The following is a 24,948-nucleotide window of genomic DNA, read 5'->3' on the forward strand; positions in this document are numbered from 1 at the left end:
ACTATGCTCCCATCCCATCAAGGACCTGCATAAGTTAGTGCAGGGCACAGGGATGGGCACAGGAGAATGGGTGCAGATTAGGGTGCACCAAAAAAAATATATTTTTTTTCTTTTTAGTTACCGTGAAAATATGGTTCAGGATGATGAAAAAAAAATTGATAAAGTTCGATCTTTTAATATTAATATTAAGAGGTGCCTCATCGTGACTTTCTATTTTCATTTAAATAACACGGGAAAACATTTTTTTTTTCTTTGGAATTTTATTGCGTTCTAACAAATCAGCGGTTTTTTTTTCAGCGTCAAAAAAGGTCTGATATAATTTTTAAGTTTTCAAAGTTAAAGTTCAACTTCAAATCGTATATGATACCTTCCACAATTTTTATATTTTCTCACCAAATGGCTCAAAAACATAAAATATGATATTTTAGGTGTTTGACCAAAGATATTTAAACTCGGTTGGGTTAGGTTTTGTGTTTGGCCCATTATTTTGTGATAAAATATGATAGTTTATGTTTATGAGCCAATATTTTGTGATAAAATATAAAAAATTGTGGAAATTATCATATACGATTTGAAGTTGAACTTTAACCTTCAATAACTTTCAAACGAGTCGATTAAATGAAAATTTATATTAGATCTTTTTTGAAGACCGTTCAATATTCTACAAGAGTATATATATATATATTGATATTTACCAAACGCTGATTTGTTAGAACGCAATAAAATTCCAGAAAAAAAATGTTTCCCCGTGTTATTTAAATGGGAAATAGAAAATCACGTTGAGGCAACTCATATATTAATATTAAAAGCTCAAACTTTACCAGATTTTTTTTCATCATCCTAAACGATATTTTTACGGTACCTAACTAAAAAGAAAAAATATTTTTTTTTGGTGCACTCTAGTGCAGATATAGAAAGGGGATAAACACAATAGGCCTCATAGTAGAGGTGGGCAAAGATTGAACGAGTCGTTCATTTAAACGAATATTAAAAATGAATCGTGTGATTCGATTTACTGCTTAGAATACGGTTCGTTCAATTGAATCGTAGCCAGCACGGATCCAAACGAGTCGTGAGAATTGATTCATTGCTTGCAATACGATTCGTTCAACTGAATCGTGGCCGGCACGGATCCATAAGATTTGAAAGATGAGCCGTAAAAAAGCATCGTGAGAATTGAATCGGATCACAATGCGATCGTTCGTTTCTATGGCGCGGCTGTGATTATAGGCACAGAGTCAGGTACCAATATTTAGACTTGAACAATAGCCCTAACAAACATCATGGGCATAAAATGCAAACGATAATAATGTTATTTACAAGAAAAAACTTATTTATAATGTGCTTAGTACGGGATATCTGTAGGGTATTTAATTTTTACGTTAATTTTTGTTAAAATAATATTAACGACTAAACCATTAAATGTCGGACTAAAAGACGAAATCGTGTTTTTATGCAACTCCAAATAAATATTGTTGGCCTCTGCTCAATATGATAAAAAACGACGTTAGCCATAGTTATAAAATGAAAATCGCTGTCATTTTATATGTAAAATTATATGGGCAATGTTATCGATGTTCATTTCCTAGCCAACTGCATGCAATTTTTTTTCGATCATGCAGTATTTTATACTATCATTATATAATTATTAAATCGCAATTAAAATATGACTCTAAAAATATTAAACTGGTATTAAGAAGTCTTTAATAAATAGTATACATGAAATGAATTGATAATATTATTTGTAAAATAATCAGTCCAATTACGCTAGTGTCATAAAGTGTTTAAAAACAAATGAAAGAACTGTATATTTCTTTTTCTTGTCGTTTTCTAGTAAGTAATTGTCCTGCCAAATTATCGCGCCGGTAGTGCCAGTTAGATTCTTGTTTTTATGAAACGCAAATTGTTCATGGGGTTCGTTCAAATAAACGAATCGTATGAGTCGATTCAATATGAGAAATTGAATTGGTGATTCGATTCACTAAAAAGAATCGTAATGCCTATCACTACCTCACAGGTCGCAGTATTTCTCGCAGAGGATGGCCCCCTTGATATTGGAAAAAAAGCATTGTGTTTGTCATGTATAGAGCAAGTAACTAAAACATCGCACTAAAACCGCCTCAAAAAGTTAAATAGACACATGTATTATTTATCCTTAACAGAAAATACTAAGATGATTATAGAAATTCACCGTGCACAATTGCGACTAAAAATACCACATAAGGTCATAGAAAAATACACTTTGGAATATTCTAATGGAAGTAAATATAATTTATATGTTATTCTCACAAAGTAGTAATTAATAATGTTAAATAGTTGCAGCTTATTGATGTATTAATAATTTCTATACACGGTGGTCCGAATTGTAACCGGGAAACTTCGGTAGCATGTTCTGCGGATAAAAATAAATAAAAAACGTTCGTATAAAATCATGTCCCAGAATGCTTCGTTTTGAGGATAGAGGGTGTAGAAATTTTATTTTTATTTTGTTTTTACTTGTAGAGGGCGCCACCTACAATTGTTTAAATAACTATTTATATAGTCAACATTTTTGGCAATAATGACATGTATTCGTAATTTCCATTCCAAATATCTTGAGAACGGTCACTCGTAGCGTTTTTATAAGGTTTTTATCAAGGGACATTTTTGGCATAAAAAACCGCAGAGATGTTTATTTTTACACTTGCTTAATACATTTTCGAACGAAAAGTTCTTATACTGTCCAAAACACTTAAAAAGATATATAGAGATAGAGAAAAAATCATTTTAAAAATAAAAAAAAATCAGATTTCTTTTATTTAAATCAGATTCTTTTGATTTTAATTCAAAACAATATTTAAATCGGATTTCCAAAGGACTAGGACTTTATTCCAATTAAAGTCCTATCCTAAATGGCTAAATTTTTAATTAATGGTTAAAATCTTTATAACTCTGCCCGATACCGATAACATTAACAATTCTACGGCGCGTGTCATTTTCCCACATCGGTCACCAATATATTCCGCAAAAAAGTCGCTCGCTTCAGATCAAAAGGATTTTTTTTTCGAACATCTCAAAAATATTAACTTTTATCATTTTAACGCCTAGGCATAAAAGTAAAGTCTGTTACGCCTAAGCACAAAAGTACAAAAATATATTATTAAACTGATATTAAGTGTCAAATTCAACGAGTGTACAAATTGTTGCTCGACTACTGTTCATATTATTTGCAATGGTTGAAATTGATTAAAAAATTATTTGTAATATTTTAAAAGAAATAGTATGTTCTATCAGGAGTAAAAATGGACTTTTTGTGCCTCCCTGTAACGTCGGAATAGCTTTACGACGGTCCTTCAAAGGTACAGCCACAGTTTATATTCTTTAAACTGTGGTACAGCATCGTCAAAAAAAGTATAATTTTTACTCCTAATAAAACAATACAGTATATTGTTCAGAAATAGCCTTATGTCAAGAATGAAATTAGTATGTATGATGTTATGTCACCTTATGTTAAAGTGTAAAGTACTTACTGCAGATCAAAATGTTGGTAGGAATTTGGAAACATACAACTCTTTAAAAAAAATATACACACATAACACATTTTCTGACAACGATTATAGATTCTCGGGAATGAAGATATAGTCTCTATATATCAGAAGAACCTAGTTCTGGCTCTAGACTTTGTGAATGATATGTATTCGAACAGTGAATTTTTGTCACTTTTACATAAATTTTAAAATAAATCCCTGCGTTTAGCGGTCTAATGAATTCACACGAAATCACTTTACAGATCGATTCAGCATTTAAACTGATAAATATATTTTTTTATTTAATTTCATAACATTCACAATTATTTTTCGATTTATTATCCGTTATATCTGTTATAAAAATATTTTTTCTAGTTTTCTAGAACACATTTTTAAACCTTTTATAGTTACTTTTTGATTTATTATAAAAAATATTTTTTTGATTTAAATCACATGATTAAAATTAAAAAAATCACTTTTAAATCAGGATTTAAATCATGCCAACCCTGGGTAGCGCTCCCTACAAGTAGGAGTCATATTTTTTTTTCATTAACAAGGGGCAGTCCTCTGCCGGAAACACAGCGACCTATGAGGCCTATTATATTTGTCTCCTTTCTATATCTGCACCCATTCTCCTATCCCTGGGCCTTGCACTAACTTATGCAGGTTATTGATAGGTTGGGAGCATAGTTCCTCCGGTTCTAGCCTAGCTTTTCCAAATAAAAAGTGTCGCTTGCGATCCAGAGCCTCGTAGTGACATATTATATGCTCCGCTGTTTCAGGACCTTTATCGCAGAGTCTGCGGCAAAGACTTCCTTGATACAGGTTGAGCTTTTTCAGAAAACACTTGACATCCATGTATCCTGTCAAGATGCCTGTTGGAATCAGCACTTTATTCCTGCTAAGCATTAGCAGTTCTTTTGCGGTTTTAGAACTAGGTCCTTGGATAAAGGCCTTGTTGTGCCCGTGCCCCTGTCTTTTTCCTAGTGGACATTCTGCTTTTCCCTGATCCAGAGTTTTAGTGCACTACAGGCCATACATTTGGGTATTCCCAGTACTGGCTCTGAACCAAGATGATCCTAGCTCATCGGCTTTTTTGCTGCCTTGGATGCCGCTGTGGCCCGACACCCAGAATAATTTAATTCTGTTCGTTCGTGCCAGAGCTACCAGTTCACCTAAGCATTCGCAGATGAGTCTCGACGATACATTTGGGCTCATAAGCGCCCCAAGTGCCGCCTGACTGTGTGAGCATATATTAATGATATGATCTACCTGAATAAGCTCTTCTAGTATTTTATCTCGCACAGTGTAAAATGGCGAAGATTTCTGCCTACGAATACGGTTGAGTATTTACCCAAGGAAAAGAATAACGTAAACCTTGGTCTTTTCCCAAATACTCCAGCTCCTGTTGCTTCAGCGGTCTTTGACCCGGCTGTATACCAGGTTGAACTATACCAGGTCGAATACTCGTCAGCGAGTAATGGCAGTATGTATACCAGGTTAATCCATCCTGAAGGAATGTAATATCTGGTCCATATTCCTCGATCCATTTTGTTCGCCTCGAATTGTTTTGTGATAGTGATAAAGAGGAGTCATTTGGTCCGATCTTATTTAGTTGGAGTCATATTGATATTGAAATCAAATTTCTCATGTCAATAAACACCCAGACACCAATTTTCGTCCAAATATCAACTTTAGAAATTATCTGGAAAAAATCGACTTAAAAATGAAATTTTATACCCCGTATCTCCAAAACAAATCAGTTTCGGACATACATGTATATGAACTTTTTGGCTTTTTTTATCTGCAGAATATACTACCGTTTTCCAAATACAATTCGGACCACCCTTTATATTAATATTGAATTATTACAAATTATTTCTATATCTCCACCATCTAATTTTGTCGTAGGAAATGATAACCAAGAATATTTTTCCTTAATTATTAATAACAACTAATATAATTATATCGTTCGACCTCGCTATAAAACCATTTTTTATATATTTGTAAATGATAATGTTGTACAGTAATGATCACTTGAATAAGCTTTTTCATTGGGGTGCAGAATAAAATATTAGTTCATGGATTGACCTACCTTTTGTTTCACTAAATGTTTTATTCCAACATTATATCCTCTCTAAAACGTAAAAGTACTTTAGGGTAGTTGTCTTCATTTCTGTCTTTTCAATATACAGGGTGGCCCAGTGTTCCGAAAGAGCTCTATATCAGGTTTCCTATTTAAAATTTTCACTCCAATTTTTTTACAAGATGTTTAGATAATAGTAGCGCAGATTTAAAAAAATATATTATCGTAGATATTTTTACACAAAACTTTTTAGTAGTTAAAAAAACGTTGGTCATTCTGTTCGATGAATGGATTTAAATTTTTATTCCATAAATACCATACTGTACAAAGTTCCAACAAAAGAAAGCAAATTTCCACAAAGAGGCAGCCCTATACACACAATCAAATTACAGAGTAATAAATTTATTACTCGATTTATTATGTTAATAATTAATTATAATAAAACTATATTAATTAATTATAATAATTAATCGAGATATTAATAATGAGGTTTTAATATACTTTGTATTTAAAATTATATCACTTATAATTACAATTTATGAAACAGGGGTCGAGTTGTTTTCGTCTAAACAAAATAAAATTTTCACATAAATTATAATAATAAATTATTGTTTTTATGTAGGAAAATATGGAATATTTTTATTATATCGTAAATTATTCAATATGCTTATACATAGCTGAGTAAATTTTAATCATTTTTTAATCAGCCTGGCCTCGATTTGACATTTTGTAAAACGACTGAAAACAGGCAGTCTTCTTGCAGAAGTGTACAGAAAATATCGTCATTGTTTAATAAGCCTAATTCTGATTCGGCCTTTTGCAAAGTGACTGAAAATAGATTGGCTTTTTGTAAAAATTCCTTCTTTAATTTAAAAAGCCAGCCTATTATAATATGCTAGTCTTTTTGCAAAAATCCGGATTATTCTATGCGCCTGCGATATACCGGGTGAGTCACCCCTATACCTTTTTTTATTTTTTTAGTTAAAAAACGAGATTTGGTACGTTAGTATATAACATAAATTAGGACTGATTGGCGTATTCAATTGTTTTCGGTCACTTCCGGTTTCACCAGAAATGACTACAACTTTTGATTTTTAAATGACACACCCGGTATTTTTCAACTTTATTCGATAGAAAATGTTACTCTGAATAGAATGACATATCATATGTCAACTTTTGACATTTTCGCATATGGTTTATTTGAAATTGTAACTTGCGGTTCGTAACGAAACTTTGACCCGAAATACCAAGTGTGTGGTATCAAATTATTCGTAGAAAAATGCTTTTTCCAAATATGCTTATGGGCCACCCTCGTTCTATTTGAAAAAATTGAGATATGATTAAAAATACGATGTGAGCAGTTTCTAACTGGCCAGGACACGACACTAAAACATTAAACGATCAAATCTATTTTTCCAAGGCTCCTTGATGAAGAAATGGTATTTTAACAAAGCCATAGCACTCTATATTGAATTTTAAAATACAATTTTTTATTAAGCGAGAATGTCAAAAGTTGACATATGATATGTCATTCTATTCAGAATACCATTTTCTATCAAATGAAGCAAAAAAATACCGAGGGTGCCATTTAAAAATCAAAAGTTGTAGTAATTTCCGGTGAAACAAGAGGTGACCAAGAACAATTGAATACACCAATCAATCCTAATTTATGTCATAGACTAAAATACCAAATCTCGTTTTTTTTTATCTGAAAAAATAAAAAAGTTATAGCTGTGAGCCACTTTTGAGACGCACCCGGTATATATAAAATACATGTCTATTGACTATTGACCATAAAATTCTATTCTCTCATATCTATTTGGAACTGCTTCAGCACAAGAATTGGTACATTCTAATGAAAGTGTTACATTTAGTGTAAAATTAATTAAGATGTTTCAACTAAATCTGAATTTATTGCAAACCATATTGGTATGCCATTAAAAGTGTTTAACGACTAAAACTTGCTAGAAGAACAAGATTTTTTAAGAAAAGCATTTCTAAATTGTGCTTCTCACTGCCTGCCTATTTTAGTCAAAAGATTCTTGAAGAATTTTACACAGAAACCTGATACGGACCTTTTTAGGAACACTGGGCCATCCTGTATAATGACATCTCTGTCATATATAATTTATAAACAGAAAATGACTAGTATCCGTAAATACAGACCAGGATATATTTTACATACCATATAATTACGACAAAAACAAAAGCACTGACGAAATACCACTGTTTCCTTTGAAATGTTTCGATATTAAGTTTATGAATTGATGAGATAAAAGTCTATTGTGTGAATAAAATTAGATAAAAAAAATATCGTTAGACTGTTATCTTTAATAATTTAGAAATATATGAACTTGACATATTTTTCTCTCGTTAAAAAAATAAGACATGTCTAAAAAATTCAAATGTATAGTGTGTCCCATTTTCGTGTGTTTTGCAGTTTTTTTATAGAGTTCCTCGTTTATGAGTAGAGATACAAAGATACGATTTTCACATTACTATGCTATTTTTTATTTTATTTATTAAAGATTCTACACACAGACAACACAGATTTGTTCTAGCTCTCTTAGTTCTTGAAACACATTTTTCGATCCCCTTCATATCTCGGTTATCTTCACAAGTAGCATTTTTGGACACATTTTAGGTAATGTTTCTAATAATTGTGTCTGTTTCTTGACACAAAATGAAAAAGGTATGCCACAAATAGGAAATATTTTCGAAAACTAAATATTTTATATGGCTTTATTACATGTGTTTCCAATGTGGTGACACTAGCCGTTACCTGGAAAGTTTTTTTGCTAAATCAAAACTTTTAGAGGAAATCTTTCGATACATTTTCTGCAATTCGTGTCAAAGATGTTCCCGTTTTCAGCAGCCACTGTTTCTAAATGTGGAGAAACAAAATACCAAACTAAAAAATAGTCTATGTCTGTGCGTGGATTTCAAAATGAAAACAACCATCAACAATGTCGACCTCCGCCATATTTTTTTTGTCTTAAAATCTTTGTTTTTAGGTTTTCTCGCACAAAAAATGTCTGCCAAAAGCAAATTCATCGTTTAATTTAATAATGTACTTTCATAATTTTAATGCTCCTTCTTTATATCATTTGTTGCTATAAAATATTTTTGTTTGAAATATAGATTTATATTTTTATTTCTACATCATGGTTCTGAAAAAATATGTATATAAAGCAATGTAAGTAGAATGCGTTCTTATGAGTTTAAAAGCTCAACAGTGGATAAAAACATATATTTTTAGTTAAAAACGCTATCACTAGCCAACATGGCGGAATTTTAATTAATTATTTTATAAAATTGTATTATAAATTGACATGGAGTCGGACAAATATCATCTACATTATATCATATTTATATATAAAAAGAGAGAAACTCGTCTTTCGAAAATGAATCAACAATAAATGGAAACCTTGTTTCGAAAATGTTTCGATTTAGCGCTACATGTGTAGAAATTTCGAACTAGTCACCTGTCAACAACGCCAATCAAAACTTGTGGTCAAATTAATTAAAAAACAATTTTATTTACTTATTATAACACAATTAAAACATGTATTCCATTGTAGAAAAAAGAGAAAAAACGTTTGCTGCTTTTTTAATTATAATACTATAAAAACTTGAAGAATGCTTGATTTTTGTAAAAACTGCAGAACAAAATCAAAACAATAAAGTAAGATTATGTTCTCATATATGACAGAATATCAAATAAATTATGAAAAATTTTCAGGCACAAAACGGATAAAAAATCTGTAAATGTGAGTCACATCTGTTTCTTAAAAGTTTCGAAAAATTTGTGACATTAAGATCTTTATTGTTATAGCTTATGTAGCGAAACCATATTTTGGTAAAATATTTAGAAACAAAAAGCGATTTATGTTACGAAACATATGTATCAAAAATGTGACTCGCAATGTTTCTCAGCAGAGATTTTGTTTCGATTTTGTGTCTAAAATGCTACTTAGGTTACGACTTATCGCAAAGGCGAAAACTGAATCTCATAGAGTTTTTCACGTAGAATTCAGTGGAATAACTAGATATTCACTGGGAGCTGTTACTTTTGAAATATGGGCCAAACTTACCTATGCTTTTTTTATATGAGATACCCTGTATATAATTTTTTTGTTTTATTTGCCTTGTTATGAGCTTTCTAAAAGTTTACTCAACAATTAAAAAAATACTACTAAATGCTTTTACCAAATTTACTAAAAATTACTACCAAGTGCATCAAAAATATCAATAACTCTGATAGAGTTTGTTATCTTAAAGTTGCACCAGTACATTTTTAGTGCCTTTTATTAAGATGACGCCATGGAAAACAACATTATCTTGTTAAATTAAACAAATAAAATAAAAATATATTTTTTAAACTAGGTTGATTTATGTTGTAAAGGTAAATATAGGCAATGCATTTTTTACATTATTTATGAAAATAAGTATAGAGTATAATATACATATTTTTAGAAAGCTCATTACAAGACAAATAAAATTAAAATATAATATATACAGGGTGGGTTTTCTACAATGTTCTCTATGGGTAACTTGGAAACTACTGGAGCTAGAGAGTCGCTCAAATAGAGAAAGGATAGTAGTTTTGTGAGGACAAACGTATGCGCCTTTAGGGTTTTTGAAAAAAATTATGGATAACCTATCAGATATTTCGAAAAAAAAAATTTTGGCTATTTCAAAAATGCTCCATAATTCCATTATAATCTACTTTAGACAAAAAGTTTGCGGATAAAAGTTGTAGATAATCACATTCTTAATGAGGCTGTGTCCTCCATTGTTTTCTAAAGCCTGTCATTTTTGACATATGATATGACGCAAACATTTGATTTTTTTTAAATGAAAACCATAGTTGGCCATGACTTGATAAAAAATGCCATTTTTTAAGCTTTCCAGCCATATAAGACATAATGTCATAATAGTTTTTTTTTTCGAAAAACTACTGAGTTCTTCGAGTTGAAACTTTGAGTTGATCTTTTTAAAACAATTTCAATTAGCCAAGGAAACAAGTTCAATCTTTGTTTGTCTTTTTTTTATAGATGGGAAACGCCTTTAGGGCCGGAGTGTGGGGATCTCCCTCATGCGAGAGGGCCTACCCACTAAAAACCCATCTGTGCTCTAAGCTCGCCAATCTCGGTACCGCCGAAGACATTTCATCAAGATTAGAGACTTATCATACTTCTATGTCTTTGTCTGTACCCAGATCTTGTCTTTTTCGTCCTTCGCCTTTTTCTTCATAATGTTCCTTAACATGCCGCAAATCGCTTCGGTATTTTCATTCGATGATGTTAGAAGGTTTCCGACGCAGTGACGGATACAGAGGGGGGGACCATAGGGCCCGGGCCCCCCCTAAAATCTATAAATTGGGTTAAATATTAGGCTTTAAATGGCGTCTTAAAAAGCAAATTCTAAATTACTTTTTATTTGGGCCCCCCTAAAATAAATTCCTGTATCCGCTCCTGTTCCGACGTTTTCCCGTAAATCTTCGTACGCGTGACACTCAAATAGTGTGTGGTTAGCCGAGTCTGACACCTCGCAATACCAGCATTTAGGAGAGTCAGCCTTGCGGATCCTGTGCAGATACTCGCCAAATACTCCATGGCCAGTCATGGCTTGCGTGATGTAGTAGTCCGTGTTTGCTTGGTCGCATTTTATCCAGTCTTTAATATTGGGTATGAAAGTCTTTGGTCCATCCGCTATATGCTTCCCATCGTGTCTGCCATTGCTCTAGTACCATGTTTCTGGCCTCTTTCCGGAAGGAAGTTACATTTTTATATATTTGATTTCTTTCCTGGATTAGTAGACTGACTGGAGGTATCTTAGCAAGACAAAGTACCGCTACTGTTGGACATGTGCAGTATACCGATGCAACCGTGAGTGCCAACTTCCTATTTATCCTTTCTAGCATGTTTTCGTAATGCTTGAAGCGCATGGATCTGTCCCAGATCGGCGATGCGTAGAGTATGGTCGAATGAACTACCGAAGCGAGAAGTCTTCTTTTTTCCGCGCGAGGTCCTCCGATATTGGGAGTTATTCTCGTCAGATGCTGGATGATGCCAGTCGTTTTATCCCTGATTTCTGTGACGTGTGAAGTCATTCGCATGACCGAGTCAATCGTTGTTGGTCTTAGGAGATGTCACATTCAAACAAAAATGTCACATCCAAACAAAAATGTCACATCCAAACAAAAATGATTTTATCAAGACGCAACTAAATTATAACAATGAATTTTCCAAATGAAGAAAAGCGTATGGGATTATTGGTTGAACTCTTCCTAGCCAGCCAGCCTCGTTAGCCAGTTTGTCTGCTCAATCGTTACCAGCAATGTCAGAGTGTCCAGGAATCCACATAAAGTTAACATTGTATTTAATTTCAGTAGGTTTATATACTGAATCTCGAATGCTGCAGGTTAGAGAGTGTTTGGGATTTAAAGAAGCAATACTGTTGAGGGAACTAAGTGAATCAGATAGTATTAATGCTTCAATCGGTGGCATGCTCCGAATTTAGATAAGAGCCTGATAAATAGCTGTGAGTTCGGCTGTTAACATGCCAGAGAAATTAGGTAATTTGATTTTTTTATTTAGATTTTTTGTCTAAAATTTGTATTAGACTATGTAGGGAGGTCAAGAAGGGATAGAAGAAATAAAGAACAACTCAAAACAGACCCGTGAGGCATGCCGTTCTCTAGAGGTTGGGACGGAGACCAAACCAAACCAAAACATTGTTGACTCTAACTTGAAATTCACGCTGGCAAAGAAAATTTGATATGAAAAGTGGTAATGATCCTCTTAATCCTATTTTATAAAGATTTTTAATCACATTAAATCTCCAACACATATCATATGCTTTATTAATGTCTAGAGACACAGCTATTAACTGCTTTTTGTTCAAAAAGTTTTCGTGAATATCCATCTAAGAGATATTGGTCTGTAACTATTAGTGAGTTGGAAGGGTTTCTCAGGTTTAAGGATTGGAATGAGGATGGCGTTTTTCCATTGTTGAGGAATTTGACTCGTTAGCCAAACTTTATTGTAGAGCTTTAAGACAAAATGAAGTAGGTTGGGAGGAAGGTATTTGATCATTGGAAATAGGATTCCATAAGGACCAGGAGCTGAATTTTTGGGGGAATTTAAAACTGATTTTAGTTCGAATATCGTAAAGGGCGAATTATACGGATAATTGTTTTTAGTTGAAAAATTTCGAAGAGATTTCTCCTCGTGAAGTTTATAGTTCATGAATTTTGGGTGATAGTTTGTTGTGCGCGAGGTGTTTCTAAAATGTTCAGCAAATATGATAGATATTTGATATGGGTCTGTAACCCAAATATCATTTGTCGTGAGTCCAACAACCCTTTTTGGTGGAAGACTTTTAATTCTGCGATATCTCTTCCAAATAATTGACGTTGGAGTGGTTGACTTCAATGAAGAAGTGAACCCAATCCATGACTGGGTTTTAGATTTAGTGATAATCAGCTTGCTCTAGCACGCTTGAAAGCGATGAAATTTGCTGAAGATGGGTTCCTACGAAATTTAGACAAAGCACTTTTGCGCAGTTTTATGGCTTCTTTGCATTATTCATTCCGCCAAGGTACCGGAAGCCTACCATCACAAACACTAACTATTGGGATAGTTTCAGAGGCAGCTAGGATAATGGCATTTTTCAGACGAGAAAGAAGTAGGTCAGGAGGGCCGTCTACATCTATAAATGAGTTGAAAGCTAACTGATATGATGACCAGTCAGCCTTTTTAATATTCCATTTGGTAATACTTGGGGAAGGGTTTTGAGAATTACTATTAGGAAAATGAATAACTATAGGGAAATGGTCACTTCCATGCGTGGAATCAAGAAAGATACTCGAAAAGGCGATAGGGGAGAAGGGAGAAGTTTAATAATGTCGACCGCCACTCTGTGAGAAAAGCTTGTAATTCAGTTTTAAATGGATGCATTTTATGTACTGAAAACACACAATGACGGATTTTTTGAACATTTGTTAAAATAACTTAAAGAGTGATATTAGTTTTATAAGTTTTAATTTGTTTAATGTAAACTGTAAAGAACCCTTTAATAAAATATATTTTCTTTTTATAAGTTATAAATCAAAATAGAATGAGAATAGCATGCAAACTAAGTGAAATTAGCCAAAAAGATAAGAATTGGCTATAACTCAGTAATTTTTGGAAAAAAAAACCTATTATATAGCTTATATTGCTGGAAAGCTTAAAAAACTACGCTTTTTATTGGCTAATTATGGTTTCCATTTAAAAAATAAAACATATATTTGTGTCATATGTCAAAATGACAGGCTTTAGAAAAAAAAATAGAAGATAAGAGTCTCACTAAGGATATGATTCTCGACAACTTTTATTTGAAAACTTTTTGTCTAAAATATAGCATAATGGAATTTAGGAGCATTTTTAAAATATTTTAGGAGCATATTATGTTTGATTTCATAAAACTGCAATTCTTTCCCCATTTAACCGACTCTCTAATTCCAGTAGTTTCCAAGATACCCACAGAGAACATCGTCGAAAACTCAGTCTGTAGAGTGTCCAATTTAAAATTGAAAAACTACAACTCCCAGCGAAAAATTCGTTACACCCACTGGATTTTACATGAAAAACTCTATAAGACTCGGTTTTCATCTTTTCGATAAGTTGATAACCGAGATACCTACGAAGGGGGTCGAAAAATGAAAATTTATCAAATTAGCCCTGTATTTCAGAAAGTAAGAGTACTGAACTGTATGTAGCGTCTTTAGTTTCATAAAAAAGTAGCATAGTGATGTGAAAACCGCATCTTTATATGTCTACTCATAAACGAGAAACCCTGTAAAGCACATGAAAATTGGACAGCCTGTACTGTGTATTAAAAAATATGTACCTACTTGAAAAAGTTTGCAAGTTTCTGCAAAGTGCACATACAGTGTTTTTTTTTATAAGAAGACCTAAACAAAGAAGACCTAACCTAAACCAAACCACCTACTACTAAAAAATATTTAACTCCTCTTGTATTTTTCGTTCGTAATTTTCAAATTTAAATCGTTTTGTTATTGCATATTTCAAAATATAATAATGTTTTTCCACAAAGCAAAACAAAAAATTCAATAAATTTATTTCAGCTGTAACTCTTTCAACATCCATTCCCATTTTATTTAATTTTATTCTCTCGGTTAATGCATTAATTTAATTTTGAATAACATAGTTTTTGTGAAATTTGTTTGTGTTTTTATTCAAGTATGTCGGCAACAATTAAATACAGGGTTATTAGTTATTAGAAAAATTACATACCTATAGGTACGTAGATGAATAATAACATTTTATGTAGTGTCCATCTAAAGAAAAAATATTTTTAACGTTTTTCATGCAACCCTGTATTTATTAATTACTTCCGATTTTAAATAAAAACATATAATAAAATATCGTTTTAAAAAAATGTAAAACGTAAAAAAATATTGTACCTAATTAATACAGTATTAATTAATAATAGCATAGTATAAAGAAAAATATTTCTTATACTATGTTAATAGCGTACTAAAATATTTCATTTTAAGTCCTTTGTAGGAAAACGGTACTCTTTTAAGAAATGATATAACAACCATTAAACATGACAAGAATAATACGAAAAATGCTTTTAATTCTAACATTTTTGGAAGCATCCCTAATAAAAATATATTTTATATATATTTCATACCAATTAAACTTTTAATTACGTAATCGAGGGCACGATTTTTTAAATTCATTGTTGCCAACAATGGACATATTCGGCGCCCTGCTGAATAACTGGAATTTAAATTTGGCGCTAGGGATTCATGTGGTAGCTCTGCTGTAAAAAATGTCGAGTCGCCGCATTTATTTCTTTATTTCCTAACATTGTCATTCGTTTTGACACTTTAGTTTTTGATTTAAATAAATAGTGTTGTGATACTTTAAGCTTGAAAATGTTTACTAGCAGACCTTGCAGTCAAACATTGCTTTTTTTAGAACCTCTTTTAGTGCGAAGCGTACCAGATAGTTTAATAGCCGTAAAAAACTCATCGCAACTTTATTATAATATTTTGCGCGGGAAAGCAGTAGTAATGGCCCTTTATGTCCCTTAAGTGCTGTTAAGAAGGTGAGTTTTTTGATGTAAATAACAACTGTTTATATATTTATAATTAATTTATTTTTGTTTCCTAAAATATTTGGATTATAAGAAAATATATAAAAGTGGGCACCGCTGTGCCGGTCAAGCTTAATCATGTGACTAAAAGTGTATTTGGTGTAAACTGTATTTTTAAAGATTATTTGTTTCACCTTTATTATCATTTTTACTAATAAAACAATTGCTTACGGCATGCATTTTTAAATTTACCAAAATCCCTTTCATTAATAGATCTGACAAAGGCCAGAATGGGCAAATATCTTCATCAGAAAATACCTCGCTAATAGTATTAATTACTTGTTTTTCTATAACATATCCAGTGTTTCATTACTGTCAAAATATGAACTAAATTTCGAGAAACAAGAAAAACTTTCCTCCCAGGTTAGTATTTTATTTACAACCTCAGCATTAATAACAAAGTCGTTACAATAATTTATTTTAAAAATAAAATATGTGATAAAAATTCCAAAATGAGTTTGTTTTTGTTTCGATATGCTTCAAACCAAATTAATAACCTCCAAAACTAGTAAAATACAAATCACTTTTGTCAATCTTGAATTTCTAGTGCGTTTCTATGAATGTGGTAGGAAATGAATCTGCGAAGTCTATCGACAAGATTATATCCAAGACTGACTGCAAGACTGACTCATTGGTCCGCCAGCCTGAGAAAGATGCTCTAAGAAAGATGCGTCTGGGACTGATCTAAGAAGTGTCTTTACAAAAACCGGAATCATCAAAACAAGAGAAAGAGTGCATTGGTAATTACGCTCTTTGTGCGTATCTATAGATATGTAGTACGTATTATACAGGGTGTCTCAGAAATAAGTGCTAAGTATTTTAAGGGGTGGTAGATCTGGTCAAAAGAAACATTTTTTTCTCTTTTCACCGTTTTTCAAATAAGTCCAAAATAACCGAGTTATTTTACTTTGAAAGTTTCCAAAAAAATTATTTTTTTGCTACAATTTTGAGAACCACTGAATCTTTTCTGGATTTTCTGTCATGTAAATTCAAGCTACTACCTAATGGGCTCTTTCACTATATTTTGGAATTAGCATAATTGAATAAAGCAATTAATTCTAGAATTTTCTGCTATCTCACTTTCAAAAAATTTGAAGTCGTTCTTAAGAAAATAAATAAAAACAAAAAACCCCAGAATAAAAATTCGGAATATATTTTTAATACGTCACACCTGGCAAGTTGAAAAGCGGCAACACGGTCGCGGCCGGGCCACCATGATGACCCACCACCGCCTCCACACAAGGCCATTCAACCTTTTCCAATATGGCGGAGATAGAAGTGCTTTATTTGGCGCGTATTTTAAAACCTGTTTTATTTCCAAATAGATATTTTTCACACAAATGTCGGGTTAGATTACGTAATATTTCACTAATTTTTTAATATACAGGGAGTCTAAAGTTCTCCACATAAGTATGGAATTTTTTGTATTATTACTTTTATGAAAATATCAGTTAGTTACTTTTTATAAAAAGGTCTGCTTTCTCAGAAAATAGGTAGTGTTAAAATATTCAAACTTGAGGTAGCATATATAGGGTGTTCAAAATGATCGGAAAAAGAAATAACCAGAAATATATATGACAGAAAATAGCAATATAAACTAAATATTCAATTGCAAACACTTACCTACCATAGTTTAGAATTTACTCTGAACGTTTGATAAATATATACTATTATGGACAGTATAGCAAGTTACTTGTCTTAGTAAAAGCCTAATGCTCTTGGAATTATAAACTACACTGGCTTGGGTCAAAAAATATGGAATATTTTTTCTCTGTTTTGCAGCATTACACAAATGGGAATAAATTTAAACTATAATAGGTGAGGATAAATAAAAAATATAATATGTGTTTCAAGATTTTATATAGAAAAAAAAACTAAATACCTTTTTGGGGGTTCGTAAGTAAAACTTACGCTTAGCTTAGTTTTCTTTACTCTTTCTCTTTACATAGGGCATTGTCTTTGTGGTAAAGACGTCATTCCTTTTTTGCATAGTTCTTCAATAAAATATTGGATATTCTGAACAAGATGGATTTAATAATAAATTTTGACGTATGTGAGGGGCAATTGTGACCTAAAAAAGACTTACATCCAGGCCATTTATATTTTCAAATGTCAATGTTGTCAATATCTTTCTGTGATTTTTTTTTTGATGTAAAAGCTTGATTCTTCTTCCAATATTTTACTTATAGTGAGGTAAGTGTAAGCAGTAGCCATAACTACATCCTGACTAGGGTAACAGAGGCTTTGGCCTTTGGCCTTTTTGAGGCATATTTAATGCACTTACCCGAGAACTACTAGTAGGAGTGAAATTATCTCTTTTAATAGCTGTCAAACATTTTTACGAAGCTCGTCATTTTTGGAGAATATAAAAGCAGAAACCTTGGGACCCCCTCTATAATTCCTGTAACAATTTGGAACAGAGCATGTAAAAGGCATGCTACAATAAAATGTTAATACCTACCCTTTAATACCTATCTTTTGATTATTGTAAGTAACCATTATAAAGTACTATGCAGACTAGCGGCGAAGGCGTTTTACTCATTTAGGTGTAATATCTTGATAAATACTTCTAGTTCTTACCTTAAAATAATTAATAATAGTACGACAAGCACAAAAGTTTGAAGTTTCTTATGTGGAATGTCTGGTTTGGATTTTTATTACACTGTTATTTTATCACAATTTTCTGATCACACCATGCACTGAACACTAAGAACTAAACAAACGTGATGCAGAAGCACAACCAAACTATAGAGAATAATTATTTCTTCCGTATGCAATCGGAACGAGAAACCACTACCGGCTTTTCAGGTTAAAGGTGTAAACAATTTAATGGTGCGCTGCCTTTGCCGCAGCATATTTGCCTTTGCCCATATCATGTTGATTAGCTTTGAGTTGAGAGTGGTGCTGGTCAAAGCAAATCACAATGTTGCCAGTTGTTGGCTAATTTTCATTGCAAATGTTACTGCAATGTGATTGGGCGTATTTTTCATACGTCATCAATTGGCACTTTAAAATTATTTCAAATTACAGCAATTTTGAGGGCTTATAAAAAAATATTCAATGTTATGGAACTATTTTTTTTGGATAAATATACTGAAAATAGTTTTCTATTTCAGAGTTTGTCCTTGAATTGGGTATTTTATTTTTTGTGAAAGAGCCCATTATCGAGAAATTCTGCCATATTACCAAGAAATTATGTTTTTTAACTTAAAACTAAAAAAAAATCCAATTTTTTTTTTTAAAAATTCCAAATTTTCATTTTTTTTTCGCAAAAAATATCTCATAGGCGTGTTTCTGAGGTCGAAAGATACTACCAGTTAAAAATACTTGCAATTATTATAAAAAACGAGATTTGGTGTGTTATTAGTATATGACCTAAATTAGGATTGATTAACATTTTCAACTTTTTCGGTCACTTCCGGTTTCACTGAAAAATGACTACAATTTTTGATTTTTTAAACGGCAACCTCGGCATTTTTCTAAATATACGATTTAAAACTACACCTCTTGAGCTGGAATGATCGTGGTTCGTGAAATTTTGGAATATATCTTTTTTAAAAAGTGTCTTTTCTTGCTCAATTTGATTGAAGACGCTTTAAATACAAAGGTGTTCTTAAAATAAGGACACTGTGCAAATATTTTAAGGGTTGGTTAATGTTTTCAGAAGAAATATATTTTCTCTTTGCCATTGTCAAATATATTTAAAACATCCGAGTTATTTAATTTTGAAAATTTCAAAAATTGTGCTTTTATAAAAAGCACAGGTATCCATCGGCAATCAGCCTGCATTCATCTTATTCGACGCAATGTCACATAGACATGTAAGAAGTATAGGTACATATGTGAGCGTCATATACTGAATAAAATTAACTATATACTACCATATACTAATAAATTCACTCTTTTAGTGCCCCTAACTCCCTTAATATGCATTTTCCGCCCTATACGTATAGGAACTTTTTTTACTATTTGTAGGAGTACTATTACCCCCGATTTTTTTTGGTACACCCGTGTGGACTCGGCCTAACCTGACTAATATGTTCCGCCCCATATGACCTTAATATCGCATTGAAAGAATAGACACCGTAATATGTCTTTCTACTCGAGAACATCGAGTTCCATCGAATAAAGGAGGCGTACATACGAGAACATTCTAAACCTTTTCTATGCACCTAATGATCTACTGGGTTATGCGAGAACTGTTTAGATGTGTAGTATACCAGAGATATGGAAGTGGGAGAATGAGCTTACGAGTGCTCATGGAAATTTTGCACTCGACGGCAAGATGGCATTTTTTCCAGGTCACGCTGTCACTTCCCTACTTTTACATTGATTTCTGTTGTTTTGTGTTTTTTCGTTTGTGTTGTTATCTAGTTAAAATTTATTTTATTTTTCTCAATTATTCTAAACACTAATTCTAAATAGGCTTGTTGTATATTGTCATAGTCATTCTAATAAAGCTAATACGCCGGGAAAAATGATTAGTTTTCATGTGTAAGTTTATACAACATAATCGTGTTTACAAATGATCCAAAACTGTTTATTTTAGTTTTTCCTTAAGGCGATTTGTAAAAATCGTGCTTGTAATTGGGAATGGTCAAAAATAATAATGTGGAGTACGACAAGCAAAATGTTTGAAGTTCCGTATGTGGTTTGGTTTGGTTTGGATTTTTATTATACTGTTATTTTATCAGATATTTTCTGATGTGTGCTTCTGAACATCATTTCATTTCATGTCATTTTCTGACCATGCACTGTGAACACTAAGAACTAACAAATGTGTTGCAGAAGCACAACAAACTAGAGATAATTAATTATTTCTGGTATGCAATCGGAACGAGAACCACTACCGGCTTTTCAGGTTAAAGGTAAACAATTTAATAATGCGCTGCCTTCGCCGCCATATTTGCCTTGGCCATATCATGTTGATTGGCCTTGAGTTGAGGTGGTGCTGGTCAAATCAAATCGCAATGTTGCCAGTTGTTGGCTGGCGCACGAGCACGGTTCTGCAATGTGATTAGGCGTATTTTTCAAATTTATTTAATTGGCACTTTAAAATTATTTCAAATTAAAGCAATTTTGAGGGCCTATAAAAAAATTATTCAATGTCATGGAACCATTTTTTTAGACAAATATTCTGAAAATAGTCTTCTATTTCAGATTTTGTCCTTGAATTTTATTTTTTGTGAAAGAGAGCCCATTATCGAGAAATTCTGCCATATTATCAAGAAATTATGTTTTTTACAACTTAAAACTAAAACTAAAAAATTCCAAATTTTCATTTTTTTTTCGCAAAAAATATCTCATAGGCGTGTTTCTGAGGTCGAAAGATACTACCAGTTAAAATACTTGCTCTTACTTCTGGGACACCCTGTATAGTTCCTCACAAGGAAGAAGATCGGTAAGTCGTATATTGGAGAGACAAAACGTCCTCTAAATATACGATTTAACTCCTATTGCCTCTTGAGCTGGAAGATCGTGGTTCGTGAAATTTTTGAATATATATTTTTTTCTTATTAAGTGTCTTTTCTTGCTCAATTTCTTGAAGACGCGGTAAATATACAAGGTGTCTCTTAAAATAAGTGCAGGTGCAAATATTTTAGGGTTGGTTAATCTAAACAGAAGAAATATATTTTCTCTTTGCCATTGTCAAATATATTTAAAACATCCGAGTTATTTAATTTTGAAAATTTCAAAAATTGTGCTTTTATAAAAAGCACAGGTATCCATCGGCAATCAGCCTGCATTCATCTTATTCGACGCAATGTCACATAGACATGTAACGTAAGGTACATATGTGAGTTCCGCCGGATAAAAAACAGGTCATAAACCATATATAAAATTAACTATATAGTGCCATATACCTTAATAAGCAATTTTCCGCCCTATACGTATAGGAACTTTTTTACTATTTTTAGGAGTACTATTACCCCCGATTTTTTACACCATTTCAATGACACTTTTATACTGTTGCGGCCCCGTGTGGACTCGGCCTAACCTGACTAATATGTTCCGCCCCCATATGACCTTAATATCGCATTAAAGAATAGACACCGTAATGATTCATCGAACGTTCGAGAACAATCGAGTTCCACTGGAATGGAGGCGTACATACGAGAACATTCGAAACCTTTTCTATGCACCTAATGATCTACTGGGCTATGCGAGAACTGTTTAGGTGTGTGTATACAGACCGGACCACCGTAGTAGTAACATAGGCAGAACCGGACGTAGCGTATACCCTTCCGCCGGATAAAAAACAGGCGAAAAAATGCGATAAAATAAAAATAGGTCGATATGTGATAAGAATGTTTCAGAATTTGTATTTATTCGTGTTTTAATAGCCAAAACGAATACGAAGTTTCCCGCGACAGTTCTCGTGTAAAATTTATTTTTTAAGTAAAATAATGGATGTTTATGAAGTTCGTGAGAAAATTCAAATTGTAAAATGGTATTTCCAAAATAGGTCTTATCGGAATATACAAACAATTTTTCCACAAACTTTTGTAAACAGGCCAATTCCATCTTTACTTACTGTATCAAGAGTTATTAATAATTTTGAAACACATGGGTGCGTGTTCCCACAAAAACACAAAAAGCCTGATGTGTTGATTAATGAAGAACAGGAGTTAAAGCAAGTGTTCATTTGTGCTACCGTGGATCAAAATCCCACGTTTTCAAGTAATCAAATTGCGGTTGAGGTGGTTGTCCTGTCCACAATGCCCGTATTGTTCAAGAATATTTGAACAATACTTTTCCCAACCGTTTAATTAGTGGATATGTAACTATTTTGTGGCCCGCTAGATCACCAGATCTTTCTCCCAATGACTTATTTTTGTGGGGTTATGTAAAATCCAAAGTGTATGGTTATAATAGGGCTAATAATCTGGATGAGCTTCAAGTAAAAATACGAGAGGCTTTCCAAACTATTAGCCCTAATATGTTAGCCAATGTCAGACGGGGATTTTACGACCGCCTAGGCTTCTGTCTAGCACAAGAAGGTGGTCTTTTTGAACACTTGTTATAACTTTTTTTTATTTAGAGTAATATTATATTTTTTTTGGGTTTAGAGAATTTATTTATTTTTAGTTTTGGCTTGTAAACACACTCAAATAATAAATATTTAAGTATTTTTATTTTAAATGTTACCTACAAGTAAAGGTAAACACTTAAAAAGCACAACTGCAACTGCGTACTGCCTGACCAGCCATAAAGTAACTAAAATAAAAGAGTGTTTGAAAGGTTGTCTAACTTGGCCATAATGTTGCATAGTTCAGTTAGGGCTCCAAAGCGTCGCCACCTGCTACCTGTCACGTGTCATTACAAGAATGACAAGTGACATGACAGCAAATTGTTTGTATTTTGCAATTGTTTACAATTTTGTTTTGAATTTTGAATTTTGTTATGATTGTGTAGCATAAACTTTGTTTGTTTGTGTTGTGTTTGTGCGTACAGAAATTATGGACGAAGTTTTATTTCCCGAGGAACCAGAGACCTTATATTTCTCTATGATTTGAACTTTATATTTTTGTGCTGTGTTTTGCAATTGTTTACAATTTTGTTTTGAATTTTGGAATTTTGTTATTATTTTGTGTAGCATAAACTTTGTTTGTTTGTGTTGTGTTGTGCGTACAGAAATTATGGACGAAGTTTTATTTCCCGAGGAACGAGAGACCTTATATTTCTCTATGATTTGAACTTTATATTTTGTGCTGTGTTTTGCCATCATCATGTAATATTTTGTTCAGCCGATGATGTGATTTGAACACGATCCAGGAAAGGGTATCATGGAAAGCAAGTTCGATATGTAAAGACATTGCCCATCTCTGAACTCTGTGAACGTAAAACGAACTGACTATAAATTTGCGCCTTCATTTAATAGTGTTGAACATTTGCTACATCAACTGAACTTCAACTGCTGACTGCTGAGTTTATAAATCCAACTTAAAGGTGAATTAATTTTTGATGATATCTTATTTAAATCTTTATCTGTTATAATAGCATAGATTGCAAACCCTGCGATCTTATATGCTTTGTTAGTGGCGTTGTTAAATACGTTTTATAATACTATAGGTAAATCGAAGGGTAAATCGCTGGTGTATTTTGGTGGTGTACAAGATGTTGGCATTTTCGTGGCATTATTGGTATTAGTACTAAATTATTTGGCATTACCTTGGCATTAGTGTACAGAAATTCATCAGGAGTTTACCCCTCGAAGTTAATTCAGCATATATGTTTTATATTATCAAATTTAATTTAGCATTTAACTGTAAGCATTTGAAAAGTCTACAATAGTTTATACTTTTCAAATATTCCGTTTTTAAAAATAAACTTTCGTTATATTTTTGCAGTTTTAATTTCGTAATATTTTAAAAAATACATAAAATTTTATATTCACATTTAAACAGCCCGCCTTTTTTGTGGTAGGCAATGCAGATACCTATTTTACCGATAAGGTCTGTCATATTTCGATTAGTTCAGTTAGGGCTCAAGGGTGCGCTACAATCGATCCTCGTTAAACGTGTTGCCTACTTTTGACTATGGAAATGACAACTCTTTTATTTTATATTTCTCTATGCTGACCAGCCGACTAGCCGGCAGTGACTCGAGTACGAAAGCAAAACGGGTAAACGTAAATTCGTCCGGCAACTTGCTATGTTACTAGTAGCCTGGTCTTCTCTGTATAACCCGAGGCCTGTGCAAAGAAGGGAGAGAAACAAATAGACGAGTACAGTTGCCGCGCTAAATTCAAAATAAATTTCTTATAGATAACTAGTTAGATAAATAGTAAATAAGTTGTTAATAGTTAAGTTGTAAATACTTTAAGTAATTTTATCGTTATTGTGTTGTTACTTAGTGTAAAATAAATTATGTTTAAATAAATTAGACTTTCTATCCACACGGAACCAACGAAAAACGCAACAATACTATCAATTTGGGCTTACCTGCCCTGTTTGTTTACGACTTTCGCTTATTTAGGACACACCCTGTATACTAATAACAATATTAAATAATATTTTAGAAAATCTGCGGATAATAGCTAATTTTTATACTGTTATTTATATCAATTTAATTTATAATATTCCAGTCATGTGATTATATTCTATTTCTATTACTATAAAACATATTGTACCTCTTAAAACATCTATTTGCTTCAACTATTGGGCATTTAAAACTCAA

The 24,948-nt window shown here is 32.4% G+C and overlaps 1 protein-coding gene across 2 annotated transcripts in view; it reads right to left on the reverse strand.

The window, feature by feature from the left end:
- LOC115885823 (aldehyde dehydrogenase, dimeric NADP-preferring-like) overlaps positions 1 to 24,948 on the reverse strand; it is a 76,581-nt gene that overhangs the window by 46,862 nt on the left and 4,771 nt on the right. Inside the window, exons 1-2 of one of the 2 annotated variants that reach the window (XM_030904849.1) lie at positions 7,778 to 7,810; positions 5,602 to 5,643 (exon numbers count right to left, since the gene is read on the reverse strand). The exons of the other annotated variant lie outside the window; for it this stretch is intronic. Coding sequence (XP_030760709.1) covers positions 5,602 to 5,643; positions 7,778 to 7,780 — 45 coding nt within the window. The 5' untranslated portion in view covers positions 7,781 to 7,810. Of the gene's footprint in view, positions 1 to 5,601; positions 5,644 to 7,777; positions 7,811 to 24,948 lie in introns of those variants that run through there. 2 annotated transcript variants of the gene reach the window in all.

This window comes from Sitophilus oryzae, unplaced genomic scaffold (assembly GCF_002938485.1).
Source record: "Sitophilus oryzae breed Bouriz unplaced genomic scaffold, Soryzae_2.0 scaffold_41_pilon_pilon, whole genome shotgun sequence".
Classification (NCBI taxonomy): domain Eukaryota; kingdom Metazoa; phylum Arthropoda; class Insecta; order Coleoptera; family Curculionidae; genus Sitophilus; species Sitophilus oryzae.